Raw genomic sequence first — 19161 nt, 5'->3', positions numbered from 1 at the left:
GGGGGGGGGGGGGGGGGAAATGAGGAGAAACAAATGGAGAGAAGAGGGCTCTCACATCGCTCGTTATCGCCAAGGGATGGGGAGTGCGTTTAATCAGCCTTACTTAGACAATTATTATCTACATTATTGTACTAAATTTATACGCAGATGTATCGTGAGCGATTAGCGTGTGTGTATGTGTGTATCCGGCGTATTTCAATCACAATCACCGACGGGACATGGACAATCTACGAGCAACGCGTGATAACGCGCATATGCTAAACATACCATTTACAGTTCGGCAACCGGCATTATCTTGCCATTTAGAACCTAAATTGCTGTCAGCGATAAACTTCTAATTGTTTCAACGTGACAATTACGCGTATGATTATGCAATAACAGGGACTCGTTGCTGTACGCCAAACTAGCTTTGAACGTGGTTCCCATTATTCTCCGGTCGACTTCGATCATTTTATTAATTTAAAAATTGCTTTCATTCCGCAGAAACAATACATCGTAAAGCCGCGGAAAATTCATTCTAACCAACAACATGTCACACTTTAGTTTTAGTTTATTCAAACACAAGGGAGAATTGTTAATAGAAAATTTCGAGATGCTCGAAAATCGACTCGGTTGCTCTCGAATCAATTAAGACGCGAATGCCGGTAGTGCGACGTATTCGTCGAGCCGATCAACGCGATTCCACGACTTAAGTGTCGCAGCTCGAAGGATTCGCGGCTGAATCCAGTCGAGCCGCAGCCGACGATTAATCACGCGTTGCTCCAAGTCGTTCCGTCGAGTAAAGATAGCCGGCCAAGTGGAAACTCGGGAAATTGTCAAGTAAACTTTCAGGATAGCGCGAGGAGACACCCCCAAAGAGGCTGGACACTTATCACGGATATCGGAACTCTCCCGCGATCGATGTCGGATATATCAGCGCTCGATCAGGTCATCTCCACCGTATAATATCCCCCACCGCCTTCCTTCCCCCGTGACTATTAGCGCGATACTGAGTTTATCGAGATATTCGGCGGATGTTATTGAGTGACGTGGGTGTATACCACGCGCGTTCGTGACTTGCGTTCGTATATAACAAACGCGTGAGATCCCGCCGAATGACGGGAAAAGCAGCCAGCTCGATAATAATAATCAACCACACGACAACCCCATCATCGGGGGGTCTTCACCCGGTCCTTCCTCTCATCCCCTTCGAGCGTACGTTTCATCGCCTAACTGCATTCAACGACGACACGACACCTCACACTCCGGGCATTGATTTCGACTGCGATTTCGGACCCTTCGGACGGATCAGAAGTCGGTCTTCCCTCGAGGAGGGGATTCATATCGGTCGTAGGAGAGAAGAAAGCAAATTTCGCGTACCGTTTCGCGTTCTTTACGACCATTACGTGCACAGTGCCGTTCGCGAAATTTTTATAAAGTCGACTTTACACATTTTTACGAGAGCGCACTCCCGGACGGACGTTACTCACGTGGCTCGTGCGTGCGACGATCGAGCTCTCGTGTAAATCGCCATACGGGAAGCGTCGAACACAGAGAGGCTTCCGCGATCATTTTGTGGATCTCGTTTGAAAGATACGGTCACAGGACGATTGCAACAGTTTTTATCTTACATACTTCAGAACACACGAGAAATACGACGAAGCGAAATTATGATTCACGAACATGCGAAATAGATGGTCAGACAGCTGTCAAAATTAGATACGTGTGTGTCAAGATTACATGTGTGTATGTAATTTTGACGGTTGTCTGACTATCCACTGCGCATGTTCGTGAATCATAGGTTCACTTCGTCGTATTTTCTTGTGTGTTCCGAAACGTGTAAAAAAAAAATACAACTGTCCTGTGACCGATCGTGCGTCGAGGGAAAAAAAACGAAAAATATAGGTATGGTCGTGGAGAGAAATTTGTCATTTTTTTATGTAGTTCGGAACGCAACCGAAGGTGGAATAAGGGAACTTGTTTTTTGAAAACGAGTCCATGACTGTGCAATAAACAGACAGTATGGTAAACATACTCATGTTTCTCGGCTGTAAAGTACTGAACTCTGTCAGACAGAACGTGAACCTCGCCTACTGTGAACAGCGGTTGGAGTTAAAGTGACAGTTTCTGTTTGCATGTTCGGTCGTTATTATCGCGTCGTCCGATTTTTCATTATGCTAAAGTTTTTGTTGAGCTATCTTCTTGTGAAAGTCAAACACAAATCGGCGGTAAATAATTCATTTGACAATGCTTGTTTTATGGCATAAGTTTTGAATTTGTTTAATTACTTTGTCGGTCATTTATTTAAATCCTGTGCCAACCCTGTACAATCTATTCTCTGTTACTGAACCACGCAAAAGAAAAGTTAAGGCACAAATTCACGGGACGCAAAGTTGAAAGTCTTTAATGTTACCTCGGACGTCGGTGCGTCATGTAAACTGCCAGTGTGAATATTCTAATGCTTTACGTTGCTTATTATATTCTATGATTTTTTCTATACTTAGTCTCTTAACCACGTTATAATATTTACTCTGGAATGACATATTTCTCGGAGAGAAACTATGCGGGACTGATGCCGTAATGCTCAAAATTTGACGCTGCTACACCCTTTTCATACATTCTCCGCTATCCAGCGGCAACCTTGCGATTATGTTTCGCATTTCACAACGGTCTTCCCTGCACTGCACGCGATACAGTCGTATTACGGATTATCCGGATATTCGACCCAGACTTCTCGTCGATATTCGGAAGATTTTTCTATGCAAAAACCCTCCCCGTTCCTCGTACCTCTCGACATTCCGTTCTCCTTCGGCGACAGAAGCGAGACCAGGCGCGCAGAACGTAGCTTCGCTCTTCTCGTTTTCGCACGCGAATTAGCGCAGTTATCCCGCCCTCGAACTCGACGTCCACGTGGCATATAATGTGTACCGATGATGATTTTTACCGAGCGAATCGCAGTCGACGGAGAAACTATCCAGCGCCACGGGATGCATTTCTTCCCGCGTTCGTCATTTCGCTACCTCGATCACACGTCACGGCGCTTACTGTTAAACGACTTATCTGATACTATATATGAAGTGAAACAGGGGCAGCCGNGGGGGGGGGGGGGGGGGAGACGAGTCTCTCGATAAGGCTCTTAATGAATGGTTACTCAGGAATAAAGTTATAATGTAATAACACAGTTGCGATATTGAATATTAACATTTAACGAACGACCTTTTGTAAATATGAATATAATATAAATATAGATACAGTTATATATAAATACACACACACATATATATATAGATATACAATGATACTATATATATATATATAAATATATATGTATCGAGAAATTTGTACAGGGCGATTTGTACGGGTCGCCAGCGGGTGTCAGCGTTAACGCGTGACGATCTTTGTCGCGATAGAACGCGACACGCGAGACAACACAGTTGCACCGGAGGTGTACCGTTACTCAGGTAGACGGGAAATCATGATGACGTCAAAATGACGAGAAAATGACTGTGACAAATCACTTTTCGATCATGATTCGATCACTTTCTCGTCATTTTAACGTTACTGTTGATTTTCTGTTCTAACTGGGCACACCCTCTAACGTTGTTTAATTTGAAAGTACCTTAAAGAGAATAGCGAGTACCTTTGTTTAAAACATTTCACTGATATACGCGCGGCTGCGGCGGCGGCGTCGATTTTGAATCACCCTGTACAATTTTACGATCGCCCCAATAAGAGATGACAAGCCTGATAGAAACGCATGAACGAGACAAAAGACACGTACGTGTGCGCGAGAAAAAGGAAACGTGCGTGTAGTGTGTGTGTGTGTGTGCGTGTGTGTGTGTGTGTGTGGTGCGTATGAAAGATGTATGACGGAAAAAATTATGTAAACCTGTGTGTGCGAGATCAAAGCGAGAAGAGAATTCACTTCCATTAAAACGAAGAACTGACCAATAACGTCGACGACGGTGCCGCGATACGGTGTCGACGATCATTCATGTCGAAAGGTAGACAACACCAAAAAGTAAAACGAACACAAAAAGGAAGGGAGGGAACTGTGAGAAAGGGGGAAGGGGGTATGATGAGATTCCGGAGGATTCGTCGGGAGATATCACACACACGCGGAAGCTGACACTTTGACTGCTCGATTCGGAGGGCAACCGATTTTCCGTTCGCAACGTAGACGTAATTCGCAACTCTCGGCGGAGACCACGCACGGAGGCCGTTGGCCGCAGGCAGTACGCTGTGTAAGCAAAGAGAGAGAAGAGGAAGAAACCGCGAAAAAGCGATCGAACAGTCAGAGTGTTGAAGTCACGGCTCGGGATCGTTGCGGGGTCGCTGATATTTCGCTCGTGAATACGCGAAAGCGTGTTTCGGAAAAACGCGGCGCCGTGACCGCGACGTCGAAGACCGGGATTTCGTCGACGTCCCAGCGATCTCGGGCGCTCGATCCGCGTTGAAACGAGGCGCCGGACGGACGGACGAACGAACAAACGGACGACGGACGGAGGAGAATCGTCGCACGTTCGATTCTCGTACGTGAAAGAAACGCACGGCCGCGCGTATCCCGACGCGTCGTGTACGTGCGTGACTGTAAACACGCGCATTTTTTGTCCATTTCTACACGTCTATCTGTTCTCTCCTCGACACGATAGAGGGTTATTTTTAAATTTTCGAAACTTAGCTGTGCCGCGCCCGCGTGCGAGTGTCTGTACGATCGGATGTCAGTAGGAATCCTGAAATATAAATAGACGATTGAAGAGGGTCCACCGACCACTTTTCTTACCCGCGACCGAACACCCATGTCTCTCACCTCTCTTACCCGTGTTTCACTATCCAAACTTCTTACCTGCCTCTTTGTCTCTTTTCCCGTCGCGCGGTTCTCTTTTCTCTTATAAAAAAAAAGGGCGCATTGGGCAGAACGAATTTCTGAAAGATGTCTGAAAAACGTTTGAAAAGACGGTTCTGTTTCTTTAGATATCTTTCGGACGTCTCTAAGAGGTCTTTTGCCTAGAAAATATCTTGAGCGCATCGAAGCCTCTTTTCCGCTATGCTGATTGGCTGTCCCGAAATCTCGACGCGGGTCGTTGCTTAACGACGTTCAAGACGTCTTTTCGACATAGGACTAACTTTCTTAATGGGTCTGCGCTGGCCCGGTGTAATTAGAATCGCGGCGGAACGACAACGCACGAGTCGTTGCCGAGAACGTTTTCTATTTGCAGGGTCGAAAGAACGACGAAAAAGTCGTTCTTTAATTTCGGTTTTCTTCTCGTGAAACTCGCCGGGTCCAAATCTCTTCCCGGGAAACTTCCTCCGGCAAGTTTGTTGAAGAGTAAACGATAAAAGAAGATAAAAGCATTAGCTGCGAAAGACGGTGTATCATGAAACAGAGGAGAGCAACACCTGCCGACGATTGACTTGCGAAGTTCGTTAACACAGTTACGGTAACTCTTCGAATCACCGCAGCAGTTGTAACGCAGCACCGCGGCGTTACAACTACCGGACAGCCGGGTTTCTTCCGGTGCGCGAACAAAAGACCCACCGGCGGGTTCGGGTTCTTCTTTGTTCGCGACGCCGGCAACCCCAACGACTGGGCGCCGATAAAAAGTGAGTCGGAGCAGCTCGATCGATACGAACTTTCCAGACAGGCCGGAACGTAACTTCATCGCATGCCGACTGCCATTCATCAAAATGCGGCGTTTGCGGGAGGATCACGTACGTGTGCGAAATCTGACTTGCCGCGAACGAAGGCAATGTATCCGCTGCAGTGTTGGCAAATTAGAACGACACTTCCGCTTAGAGCAGCATTAAAGGGTATCGCGTGAATGCCGGCCGGTTAAGCGCGCACATCTTGCCAATACAAACGCGCACACTTCATTCATGATTCCAATGAGTCATGCGGTTCTACGTAAGAAACGTGATTGCACAATGTGACGAGCAGCGAGAAACACTGCGTCACGTTACGTGGCTGCTCGATCATGAGAGTGTATCGAGTTGCCTGTTGACAGGCGTACAGAAGGGCTTTTCTTTTCCGCTGACGCCACGCCAGGCGCGTAACAATCGGCCAGGGGAAAATGTACAAATTCGGATTGTACAAAATGTACAAAGTCGAATTCCATCTTTTCTTTTCTAAAGCGAAATCAGGTAAAAAGTAGACAGAGAGGGAGAGAGAGAGAACAAATATTTTTAACTGGGTCTTTTTGCGTTAATATTGATTAATAATTGATTGTTAACTTCTTCACTGCTATATTATTTTTTTCGGACTATAGTCCTAAAGTGCCAAAAACAAAAGGTTCTCGAAAATTAGTGAAAATTTATATAGAGGGGTTTTTGATGATGATGGTGATGACGGATTTTAAGTCAAATGTAAAAAAAATGTCACAAAGCCAAAATGACGGCTAATTCAGCAAATTTTAGTTTAAATTTGATGTTAGAGTATCTTATGATGAGAACATTCGAAAATTCGATAAATTTTCATTCCTCTGGTAATATCTTTTCCCTGAGGCAAGATTTTGCAAATCGGGTTAAAAAAAATTGTGTTCGACACACCCAAAAATCCCTGATTACACTTTGCTCCAATGATATAATCATTTAGATGCTTTAATATAACAAAGTATTTCATGATGAGAAAATGCATTTTCACGGCAGCGGACGTAAAATCCAAAATGACGAGAATTTTCGTAATCGGCAATTAAAGGATTAAATTCGGAATTTCGAAAGTTTCCGAAATAATTTTACAATATCAAAGTAAGATCCGAATTATCTATTATCTTGTAAATAACGATGCAATAAATTTCTTTGAGGAAACGAATAACCCAGCTTTCTGGAATTTAGCTTTCAGAAAGAGAAAATCGAACAACGGAAAAATATACCTGCATTTTTGGGACGTTCCGTGAAACAATTCGTAAGAACTGCGTGCAAAAGGCGATGCATCGCGTTCTTTGTCCGTGAAATATGCACGAACGAAAATTGGAAACGGAAGTTTATGGGATCAGAATGTCATTGTTGCAGGTAGCAGGTTTAATTTCGCTTTGTAACATCGATGAATACAGGGCTGTAACAGATACCGTTAATGCCTCGAGCGTAGTTAATGTCTTTCCTTCTCCTTTCATCGTTTATTTTAATGGCCGAATATTATCGTTCGCATTAATAGCTAATAAATAAAATGAAAAAAATACATTAAATCCTATTTCTCCTTTGCCTGTTAAAAATATTACTCACACCCTCATTAACAGATTTCGAAAGAAGCCACTAATTTAAAAGATCTTTGATTTATAGACAGAAATTGCTGAGGTGTCGATTCGAAATCGAATTTATCAAAAATATCTTGAAACTATGAACGATAAATTGTCTTTCGTTAGATCACATTAACACGTTCGCTACCAGGAACTTTATTTGGAAAATTCTTTCGAGAAACTTCCAATTTTTTTTCTTCTTTATATAATCGTGTAAAACAGACTTGGTTTGATAACGTGGACGAGGAAAAAATGATTGCTGCCAGGTGTGTGACGCTGGTGAGCGAACGTGGCGACGGAAATAGACTTTCCGTAGTCTATTTCACAACGTGTTTATACTTTGTTTGACATTCTGCGATGCTAAACTTTCGAAATTTAACGAAGCAACTCGATGCAGTCAGCTTGTCGGGCAAGATCCGATCTATGAATTAAGGTTTACGCAGCATGGATACAGAGGTAGAGAAACTCAAAAAAAACTTTTGGCTATAATGTTTCATTCGTTTCGTAGTATTCGCTCGTCGCTTTGTGACGATTGGCTATCGAACGGAGAAAATTTTCGAGAACGTGGTTTTCACAAGTAAAATTCTGACCCCGGACCCATGCTATGACGAATTACAAATAGTCCTAAACGGACTTTGCACAGACCTTATCTCCCACAACGTTTCGTAGTCGAGGTACGGACCATCCTGCCGGAGAACAATAACGCGATATCAAGACTGACGTCGTAAAAAAAGGAAAGCCACAGCGAAGGGCCAAGAGCCTCAAGGTCTGCCCGTTACCGTTGAATCGGCTGTACTAATTCTTTCTCCCTATTTTTCACACAAAGTCATGGTTACATATCTATTTATTTTCAAGTATCTTTTCAAGTCCCGAAAATGTGAATTAATTCGGCAGCAAAGCAGACCTTTAACTTACGCCGAAGATAGACGGCAGCATGCGGATACACGCATGTTGCGTGTAAAACGCGCTGCTGCGTGGGCGAAACGTTACGGTGCATATGGGGCCCTATTCCGCTCCAGATACGCCCTTTCGCTTCCGAGTCCCAAGTTCTTTGCACACGAGCGTCATTACGTGCAACGTCGCTTCCGCTTGAAAATGAGAAAGGCGCGTATCTAACGCCCGATACGCGTCCGTAAGTCCCGGTCTGCAATAGGTATTTTAAGCCTTAAGAAATCGATCGATCATAGTTAATTATTCTCATCACATTCGACCGTGATTGGTCAATTTCTCAAGGTTGGAGCTTAAAGTACCTATTGCAGACCGGGACTGATAGGGCCCCGGTAGATCTGTGATCTCCGGCTTCTCTAACGACAGTGTTGTCATGGTTACGTCGTCGTTGCGTAGCTGCAACGTATGGAAGGAAAGCTTACGCAGGACGGTGCATCGATGCTCGTGTCTCCGAGTGATCGCGCTCGTTGCACGGGAGACGCGGTGGCAAGCCCCATCATCATCGTGGCTCTCCACGAGGCACTCGATAACCCCCGGCTCTTTATCCGCGCCAGCTGAGAGTTCGCATCGAACCAGATGTTGCGCGGCACAAACGCACGTCCGATCGCCGCAACGTGTCGCGCGTCCCGTTCGCTCTCCTCTTCCTCTCGCTCACCTCAGCCTCCGTCGCCATGCTGGTGGCTACGCACGCACACACACAAGTACGCGCATCCTAGGACCGCGCGTGTACGTACACGCGCAAGGCGCGCCGCGTGGACGTGTAACTCAGAGCCTCGAAGCCAGACGGCCCGGCGATCGCGACGCCCGTGAAGAAGCTCCGGCCGGCGGGATGCGTTCGAAGAAATCGGCTCACCGTCGTCGACCGAGGTACGTAGCCGTGAACTCTCGCGACGTCCGTCGTCGCGCGCGATATTCGGGCCCGACGCGCGATCCGGCCTCGTTGCTATCGGTCGTTGCGGATAAGCGGAAATTTCGAAATAACATTCCGGGCTGGCGGCGCCAGGTGTCGCTGGCGGCGATGGTGACGCTGGCTGCGAGGCTCGGCCGGGAAGCTGTGTGCGCATGGCACTGGCACGGCACGGCCTCTTTCTGTCGTGGCATCTGGAGCTGTGTGGATCGCTCGTGTGCTACGTGGAGCGCAGTTAGCTAATCCGACGAATCTTGTACTGAGGATAGGACATCGGACGTCAGGTACGGAATAGAACAACCGCCTTTGGCCCGGCGTGCTGTGCAGTGCGAACAGTTTTACGATCGCGCCGCGATTTTCCGCGCGATTCCCGATCATCGTCGGCGTCGCCGCCGCCGAGAAAGTGCCGCATGGCTGGTTGTCGCAGCCGATGTGCTCGCTCGATCTCGTCGGCTGGCGGCCTCGACGACGAGCGTCGACGGGACGATCGCTTCGAACCGGACGGCATCGCGCCGGGATTGCGAGAAGAACCGGCCGGCCGAGCCAAAAGCCAGGACGCGACCGGATGCACTAATGGCGGCCGCCGTCGCTTGTCAGAGCGCTGGAGTGGCGGTCACGAGATCTTTCTCTCTCTCTCTTTCTCTTGCCCGGCCGCGTCGTCGGAGAGAGATTTCTCGGCGCGACGTAATCCGCGTGCGAGGTTCGTTCCGAGGTAGAAAAAGGCTCGCGACGAATGGGCAAACGGCTCGGGTAATAGCCGATGCCCCGAGCAACCGGAAACGCGAGGTTAAATTTCCTTTTCTCTCTCTCTCTCTCTTTCTCTCTTTCACGATGATTCGCGAGAGTCCGGCTGGAGGCCGTGTGCAACGATGACCTTGCGCGAGGCTGCGTTCAAGACGGTGCGCATCGTGTCGAGCTCGATAACCGGGTCTTGATCGCGCTCGAATTCGCCGTTCTTTGTTCGCGGATGCCCGCAGTCGAGTCTCTGGACAGGGACGGTCGCGAAGTCAAGTTCGTTAACCGAGGAGCGATCGTCGACGAAGGGAGGCGGCGATCGTAAAAAAGCTGGGTGGTATCTCTCTTTCTCTCCGGATCCTTCGCGTTATGATCTCCCTCGAGGAGAGAGGGAGAGAGAGAGGATCTGTTGCGTGAAATTGACGACCGTCGCGCGAAACAAAAGGGGAACACGACTGTTGCGCGATAATGATCAACCTCGTGAGAAAGAGCCGCGACGACGGCGACCGTGAAATTCCGAGATATTCGATCCCGTCGCGACGCGAGAGCGGGGGCGGCAATACAGCACAGCTGTGATTAACACTCGAAGGCTCGATCCGTATCCGTAATTTTCCATGTACGTTACGAGCCGCGAAGGATGCGGAGAGAGTATATATCGGCGAATATTGACGCGCGAGAAGTTGCTCGGCGAGTCGCCATGTTCGTTTCGCGACCTCCTCGTCGAGCGGTTTGCGGAATTCGAGGCGATCCGTTTCGGACGGCCAAGGATTCCCCGCAAAAAGGATCGGCGGCTAACGTGGCATCGTGTGCCGTCGAGAGAGCGTCGCGAAAATCGTGGCAACAGCGCGCCGCTCCTCCTCCTCGCCATCTACAAAATGGCTGCCGGCTGCCGTTCTGGAATGTTCACGTTCGGCCACGTGGATGGCGGACAAAGACACTGATGAAGCGTATCTCGATCGGGGGATCGTGCCCCGTCCGACGACTCCATATTGCGCAAGAAGGCGTAATATGGAGCCGGCTTTCGCGCGGCCAGCCGAATCATTCGGACGTCCGAAAATACGGGGAGGGGAGCCGGAGTCTCTTCTCCGCCTGCTGCTGGATCGTGCACTGAAGCGTCGGCCGGCTCCATATTGCGTTAATCAATTAACGATACTTGGTATCGGTTCATCAGGTGGTCTTTAATAGAAATTATTTCCCTTTTTTTTTTATTTTGCGTATTTTTCTCAGCATATTGTAGGGCCGATGGCACAATGATGATAAAATAACCTTCACATTCGCGGTTTCCACTGGAGGATTCTCTTCGAGTCTGATGATAGTCTGAAACGTCTGAGTGCCACTTTTTTCTTCTATCAAGATCTTTATTTTAACGATTGAACTTTGGTTTAGCAAAGAGATAACAACTAATGTCGAAGTCTTCAATTGAAATCTTCAGTTCTTCGTTCAACAGCATTCGTCTAACATTTCGTTCTTTCTCCGCAGTTTTAACGAGACTATTATCGTGAAGAATACAAAATGGGTAAGGAGAAGATTCATATTAACATCGTCGTCATTGGACACGTAGACTCTGGGAAATCGACAACCACGGGACATTTGATCTACAAATGCGGTGGTATCGACAAGCGTACGATCGAGAAGTTCGAGAAGGAAGCCCAGGAGGTAAGATTTGGTAACTTTTTCGCGACGGAAGTTAAGCACCTTGCATATTAACGCAACTGATGATACAATTTGCGATGGTACAATGATGATAAAATAACCTCTACACATTCGCGGTTTCCACTGGAGGATTCTCTTCGAGTCTGATGATAGTCTGAAACGTCTGAGTGCCACTTCTTTTTTTTTTTTTTTTATCAAGATCTTCATTTTAACGATTGAACTTCGGTTTAACAAAGAGGTAACAACTAATGTCGAAATGGATCGTAAGGGAATCTGATCTGAACAATAACTCTTCAGATGGGCAAAGGATCGTTCAAGTACGCCTGGGTCTTGGACAAGTTGAAGGCTGAACGTGAACGTGGTATCACCATTGATATCGCCTTGTGGAAATTCGAGACGTCGAAATATTATGTTACCATCATCGACGCTCCCGGGCACAGGGATTTCATCAAAAACATGATCACCGGTACCTCGCAAGCTGATTGCGCCGTACTGATCGTCGCCGCCGGTACCGGTGAATTCGAAGCCGGTATTTCGAAGAACGGACAGACCCGCGAGCACGCTCTGCTCGCCTTCACGCTCGGTGTGAAGCAGCTTATCGTCGGCGTTAATAAGATGGATTCTACTGAGCCTCCTTATTCCGAGTCCCGATTCGAGGAAATCAAGAAGGAAGTGTCATCGTATATTAAGAAGATCGGCTACAATCCGGCTGCTGTCGCGTTCGTGCCCATTTCCGGCTGGCATGGGGATAATATGTTGGAAGTGTCCGCTAAAATGCCCTGGTTCAAGGGGTGGACTGTGGAGCGAAAGGAAGGTAAGGCCGAGGGTAAATGCCTTATCGAAGCTCTGGACGCTATCCTGCCGCCGACCAGGCCGACTGACAAGGCACTTCGTCTTCCCCTCCAGGTAACGTAGAGAGCGTCAGCGCGTTTGTTCGACTCGTGATTTGTAATTTCGCGTTATAACGTTCGCTTCTTCACGTTCGTGTTTTGCACTGAAGCATCTTCGGGTTCATTAATAATTGTAAGCATCCGTAATCCATGGGATGTAAAGTTTTGAATTAGTCCAATTGAAGTAATGCATTATCTGTCTTTACAGGACGTATACAAGATCGGTGGTATCGGAACTGTGCCTGTTGGTCGTGTCGAGACTGGTGTGTTGAAACCCGGTATGGTTGTTACCTTCGCACCTGCTGGACTGACCACTGAAGTTAAGTCCGTCGAAATGCACCACGAAGCTCTCCAGGAGGCTGTGCCCGGCGATAACGTTGGCTTCAACGTTAAAAACGTGTCTGTTAAAGAGTTGCGTCGTGGTTACGTCGCTGGAGACTCCAAGAACAACCCGCCCAAGGGTGCCGCTGATTTCACCGCGCAGGTGACGTGTCACACGCATTATCGTTATTCCCTGCGCCTTTTTTTTCCATTATTCAATTAGAACTCATTGATGCACTATGATGATAACTATGATTTACTTCATTCGTGGTTTCCACCAGAAGATTCATTTCTAGTGATGGTCGAATACGTCTGAGTGCCCTCAATGTAACTCTCAGCTCGGTCGATTTATAAGAAATCTAAAATCTCTAGATAAGCCACGAATTGGTGTGAGACCGTTGTATGATTAACAAGATCGCTCGCTTTCGCGGCAGGTCATCGTGCTGAATCACCCGGGTCAAATCAGCAACGGATACACGCCTGTGTTGGATTGTCACACGGCCCATATCGCGTGTAAGTTCGCCGAGATCAAGGAGAAGTGCGACCGTCGTACCGGCAAGACCACCGAGGAGAACCCGAAGGCAATCAAGTCTGGTGACGCGGCCATCGTCACCCTCGTGCCCAGCAAGCCCATGTGCGTGGAGGCTTTCCAGGAGTTCCCGCCTCTGGGACGTTTCGCCGTTCGCGACATGCGTCAGACGGTCGCCGTCGGCGTTATCAAGGCCGTAACCTTCAAGGACGCCACTGGCAAAGTCACCAAGGCCGCTGAGAAAGCCCAAAAGAAGAAATAACTACAATAGTTTCCGTGCATATACCGATAGTTTCCGTGCGAATATGTCGCCGCGTGAACGCCGGCATGCAACAGCCGACGCAGCTCGCTCTCTCTCGTCACGCGACCTACACGTGTCGGACGTCGTAGTGTCATCTCCGTCGTCGTCGTCATCGTCATCGTCGCTGACCGCGGAACTCGCCACCGCGCAGCCACGAATTACCGGGAGTAAAGAAATTACAATCCAATCGCGAAGATTGGCTGTTCGCGCGCACGAAGAAGTGACGCGTACAACGCGTTTCCTCGACGCGCGTGTATTTCGTTTGTCGAGATGGCTGCTCCGCCATTTCTTCCATCGCAAAGCATTCCGCAGGAAAGGAAAAAATTCTCCACCACCGTCCGGTGGCGACGATGACAAATCGATTAACGAGATACGCTACATCAGACGGACCCACGCGCACGCGTGAAAGGGGAAAGCGAACTTCGCGCGAACTATCTAACAACATCTTCATCGTTCGTCACGACGAACGTCAACATCATCATTTAGCGCGGCTTAATTATATTTTCTAATTATACGAAAATAAATTCTGTATCAGCTTGATACTCGAAGAAAAAAAAAAAGAAACATTACTCTCGTTATTACTATTATTCTTATTCTGATTTTTTCTCGATGTTCGGCTGCGAATTGGCGACGTCTCATATTTCTTTCTTTTTTTTTCTCTCTCTCTCTCTCTCTTTGTTATCCTTACGAAATGAAAATTCCTCATTTGTCCGCTCGTTTTACGGTAACTATACAATTTGAAAGTAAACACATCATGATGGAACCCCCGTAATCTTTCATCTTCTCGATAGCTTTTTTATATTAATCGTTCAGACTGCTATATCGATTCACAGAAAACTTAGAATAGAAGAGAACAGCGGTGGTAGGCCTCGACAAAAGTAGATTTCGTTGGGAGATGGGACCTGTTTAATAATTATCTCTAACAATCGTTTAATTATATTTGATTAGATGAGAGCAAGTTTTCCTTGTAAACCTTTCTATGTACGAGGTAATTTTATCATAAACACTTCTTTTCTACCATGTGTGAAATTGCATGAAATCGCGAGACACCCCGGGGAGAACGACGATTTTTTACGGCAACTCGGCATCTTTTATCCCGCGATTCTTCTACAATTGCATTGGTTAAAGGTTTTCTGTACATACATATAAATAACAGCGATGACGAATAAAAAAAAGTGAATAAAAGAAGCTACGGAAACGAGAGACCACCGATGAATTTCATTCATGTGAAACCCGACCTTTTTTAGCCTGCAACATGCATGAATGTTGCATAACGTTCATATGAAAACCGCCTGAATAATTTACTGTATATTTTTATTATGTGCAAGCAGCATAATTGTTGCTTAGTATATCGAATAATATCTTACTATTTTCATTGGACGTATATAAGAATTATTGAGAATCAAAGATTCTCTGGCATGGTATTTGATGTCCGCTGGAAAATCGTGTGTAACTGATTTGTCAGTAGAAACGGTGACTATTGGTAGCGAAAAATCGAACTCGTGAGATTGTTTTACGCACATTTTGAGGGTGGAAAAATATTTAAATGAGTACGCCATCTTTAAGTTCCGGTTCATCCGTTCAGTTCCAGTGTCGACACAGATCGAGCGCGTTTCTTTACTCCGACGATCACTGCGAGCGATAAGCAGCGTCGATCACAAATCGATCGCATAAAACTAGTTGACTTCTTGATCCAGTATCATTTGTACTTGCACTTTTCTTATGTCGTATGACAACTCTCGACGTTTGAACGTTTTTCGTTCGAAAGTCGTACTAGTTACGTCGATATTAATTTTTGAAGTTGAACCATCAAATGTAATTTTAAGTTGTCAATTATCAAAAATATTTGTAGTACAGCTAGTTAAGCGCCTTGTTAGTAACTGAAAGTTCTTGAATTGTTCTATTTTCAAGGCAAGAACAACGGCTATACTCGTAAATCTAAATTTCGAGCCTGTAATATTATATCAAGAGTTTCGCATTCGTCTCTTCAGAGGGCGCGTCGCGAAAAAAAGTGTTCCAAAAATCCATTACGGCATGAACGCTCTCGAACTTCCCTCTCGTGAGAAACACCCGATTCAGTAAACATGGCGGCGTTGAGGAAACGTATTTCAGACTTTTGCGGCGGTATTCTCTCGAACAGTATAAATTTGTCAGGATGCAACGTAAGTAGTTCACTTGCTCGTTTCTTACATTGCCTTACGTCGAACTGATTTTATAACGCCACGCTATAATTAAAAATGTAAAATCTCATCCTAACCTCATATAAGCCACACACAATTCAATGTTTCTCTTGAAACACCATTTGTATTTAATTACATAACAGTAATTATTTTATGTATTTACAGTTTCAACAGACACGAAGTCATATTAATGCCAGAATGAGACGGGACATGAAACGCAGGAATTGGGCGAAGCAGTATTCAGAGGAACGCTTGCGATTGGTTGTCATGAAGAGAAACGATATTTTACCGGTTGAAATAAGAGTGAGTGCTGATTCGATTAATAGATTTGTCATTGTTTCTCTGTTCAAACTTCACCGGGATAATGTAAGCCTTTTTGGTACAATGTGTTGATAATGGTTCTTTTAGGAGCTTGTGGGCAAACAAATAGATGAAACGATTCCCAGACAGACCGCTCTGAGACAATTGACACCGAGGTGCGTGGTGACTTCTCGTGGTTACGGTACTATGCAGAGATGGAGAATATCGAGATTTATCTTCCGCGATTTGGTCGATTACAACAAAATCTCTGGATTACAACGTGCTATCTGGTAGAATGGTACATGTCGAACTGTACGCTACTCTTTCAATGTGCACATATTTTAGTGAAATATACATGTGAGAATGGATGCGAATATAACTGTAAAGAATAAGTCTAATTCTTGGTATATTACTGTTCCTCGTAATCTATTATTATCGAAAGGTATTATCAATTACTATCGAGAGATAGTAACTTTGCCTTCATCTATAATATATGTCTGATGTCTCACGCGTCATGAGCTTCCCATATATTTAAAGAGCAAGATTTGCGTATCTTAAGAAATAATTGAAGTTTCCGACATTTATACAATAATTTCAATACCATTAATGACAAGTCTGTAATCCTCTCTACAAAGGATGAGGCGATTGATTAAAAATTAATGTAGTGATTATTCAGCCATTTGTCAGATCGCTCGTGAGAGATCAGAGCTGGCGGCGATCGACGATCGTTGATTTACAAAACGTGACGCGTACGAAAATTGATCTGTTCGCAGAACAGCCCGAGAATAACATTCGAGAGAACTTTCGTTCCGCGAATAGTGTGATGCATCGTTGAAACGTCGATTACTACGTGTAATTTTTCGTAAAGAAATCGATTTCCAGGTATATGCACTATGTACAAGCAGGTCTCATTGTGTCCCTTCATTACTCGCATCACGTTTACCAGTGCGTTTCCCGTAACTGTTTACGGACGAGTCGCACGCTTGAATATTTCATCAGTTCTAACGCCTGATATACACCCATCGCACCCTTTCACCGCCGTTTATCTCCAATCGGCGAGTACAAGTAAAGCTTATTGATCGGAAAATTGTAAAACGTTCAGAGAAAAATTTGGAGCAGTGATTGAAGAGTATCGAAGAGTACAACGGCCCCAAAGATGATACGATGCGTGGCCCTCACGGGAAACAAATTAGGAAAGATACAACGTCCGAATTGAACTTGTTTTCCAAATTATTCGCGAGAAAAGTCGCGAGCGAGGAGGCTACCGGAGCGGGAAAAGTTTCAAGTTTGTAAGGAGCGAGATTAAGACGAGAATCTTGAAAGAGTAAAGAGAAGAACTGGGAAATCGTCGGAGGGAGGAGACCAAACCTCCATTTCTAAGAAACTTAACTCCGAAACTTACGGTTCTTCATTCTTCGTAGCTCGAAGTTGAACCCTATCAATCGAGACCGCGGCACGTGGTATTCGCAAAATATGCTCGAGAGATAGAGAGAGAGAGAGAGAGAGATGGACGCTCATCAATTACAGTACTAAAAAACAAGAAGCAAAATAACTCAATCAATATGACCGTTGCGCACGTGTATTTTATTCCCGACGAAGCCGCGAGTAAGTGGTATAGCCAGCTATCTGATCGGACATGCGTCGCGCACAGCTTCGCGCAGTCGTCGCTTTTAATTCAAGTCGGCTCGCTAGTACACGTTGACACACAGCACGTGTAACGGGCCGACGACGATCACCATCATCGGAAGGTACTTGCTCGTTTCTCTGTTATCGTCGTTCGTTATCCGCTGCGGATGAGGCACGGCCGCGAGAAGCGCAGGAGCAGAAGAAAACTATGTGCGTACACCTACGATTTCCGTTCTTCATTTGAAGAAAACGGGACACCCTGTTTCTCTTGAGAGTTTTACATGTATCGTGAGACAGTAGGAAAATAATTAAAAATAGGAACAGGGGGAATTAAGAATAGCTTAACCGCTAGTTCCTCCTCCTAAAAATGCGGATGTCACTTTTGACCTATCTCTCTTTTTTTTGTAATTATCCGTGGATTTTCCTGAACTTTAAGATATTGTTTAATTGTTTTGTGATAAAGAAGGCTTCTCAATGATGAAGATTCAGAGAAATGGGAGAAAAGGAATCTACAGGTGAATCGAAAACATTTAAAAGCCAGCCGCGATTCTAACGTTATGGAGGTCTCTTTACACACATAGCGAAATCACCTTCTATTTCAGCATCGTCAATCATTAGAGAACTGTTGACAAAAATAATTCGAAGCACGAGACTCTTGTACTTTTATCGCGCGAAGCTATCTTTAGATTTTTTCCTCGAGATTGTGGAAAACTCCACGATCAATTTAGACCATAATGGAAAAGAGAAGTAACAGTTGTGGACGCGGGCTTTTATGTTGAAGGGTTGCTGATATCTCGATGACGAATTATTTGTTAATTTAATAAACACGAGTGACGTTAATTAACACGTTCCGTGTCACGTGTATCGTTTACAGCACGCGCTGAGCTCGACCTCCGAACCAAGTGATATTTTTGTTAAGAGACAAAATATAACAAAATGATTTCTTTTAGAACGTTAGAAATTTGAGTACCGAATATGCTAGAGTTAAAACAAAACGGGTAATAAGATTTTGTGAGAATTGCCCCAAAAAACCTGTACAGATTGTTTTTATAAACTACATCCGTACCGTTCGATTATACACGCAAAATGTTCAGAAAAGTTATATTTTATTTGTTCCATAATAAGCTATAGTTTCTTTATATATGTTCTGTTTTATTCCGCAATATCTTGTTTGTTATCTTTCCATTTTCTAGATTTGAAATAAATTATTTGTTCTACTATGTATTTTATACTTTGAATATACGACTCTCATTACAAATAACTGTCCAATTCACCTAAATTAAATAATTGTATTAACGTATTTATCAAACTCCACATCGTGTATTATTTTCGGCACGGCGTGAATCGAAAGTCGTATAAAAGCGGCTCGGTGCAGAATGTTGTGAAAAAACACATTTGCCACACGCACATACACACACACTCATGTGACAAATAGGCAAACAGTTCGGGAAAAACTGTACGTAAAATTCTTCTAAAAACCATTTTTTTTTTTAACCGGAAGCTGCAGTTTCAATGTGATTTCCGTGAAACTTCAATATCGATCGCTTTTTATTGCGTGAT

At 45.3% G+C, this 19161-nt stretch overlaps 2 protein-coding genes across 2 annotated transcripts; both read left to right on the top strand.

The window, feature by feature from the left end:
- The first annotated feature begins 9238 nt into the window (after positions 1 to 9238).
- Positions 9239 to 14698, top strand: LOC106744684 (elongation factor 1-alpha). Its single transcript, XM_014619638.1, has 5 exons — positions 9239 to 9350; positions 11281 to 11457; positions 11752 to 12360; positions 12553 to 12828; positions 13100 to 14698. Exons 2-5 carry the CDS (start codon positions 11314 to 11316, stop codon positions 13454 to 13456), a joined length of 1386 nt encoding a protein of 461 aa, XP_014475124.1. The 5' UTR covers positions 9239 to 9350; positions 11281 to 11313; the 3' UTR covers positions 13457 to 14698.
- An 836-nt stretch (positions 14699 to 15534) lies between these two features.
- LOC106744670 (28S ribosomal protein S14, mitochondrial) lies at positions 15535 to 16373 on the top strand. Its single transcript, XM_014619605.1, has 3 exons — positions 15535 to 15657; positions 15841 to 15978; positions 16084 to 16373. Exons 1-3 carry the CDS (start codon positions 15580 to 15582, stop codon positions 16267 to 16269), a joined length of 402 nt encoding a protein of 133 aa, XP_014475091.1. The 5' UTR covers positions 15535 to 15579; the 3' UTR covers positions 16270 to 16373.
- Positions 16374 to 19161: the final 2788 nt, after the last annotated feature.

The sequence above is a fragment of the Dinoponera quadriceps genome, unplaced genomic scaffold (assembly GCF_001313825.1).
Source record: "Dinoponera quadriceps isolate SergipeBrazil2010 unplaced genomic scaffold, ASM131382v1 scaffold1352, whole genome shotgun sequence".
NCBI lineage: Eukaryota > Metazoa > Arthropoda > Insecta > Hymenoptera > Formicidae > Dinoponera > Dinoponera quadriceps.
The sequence above is the reverse complement of the archived record's forward strand: the minus strand, read 5'-3'. Positions and strand labels throughout refer to the sequence as shown.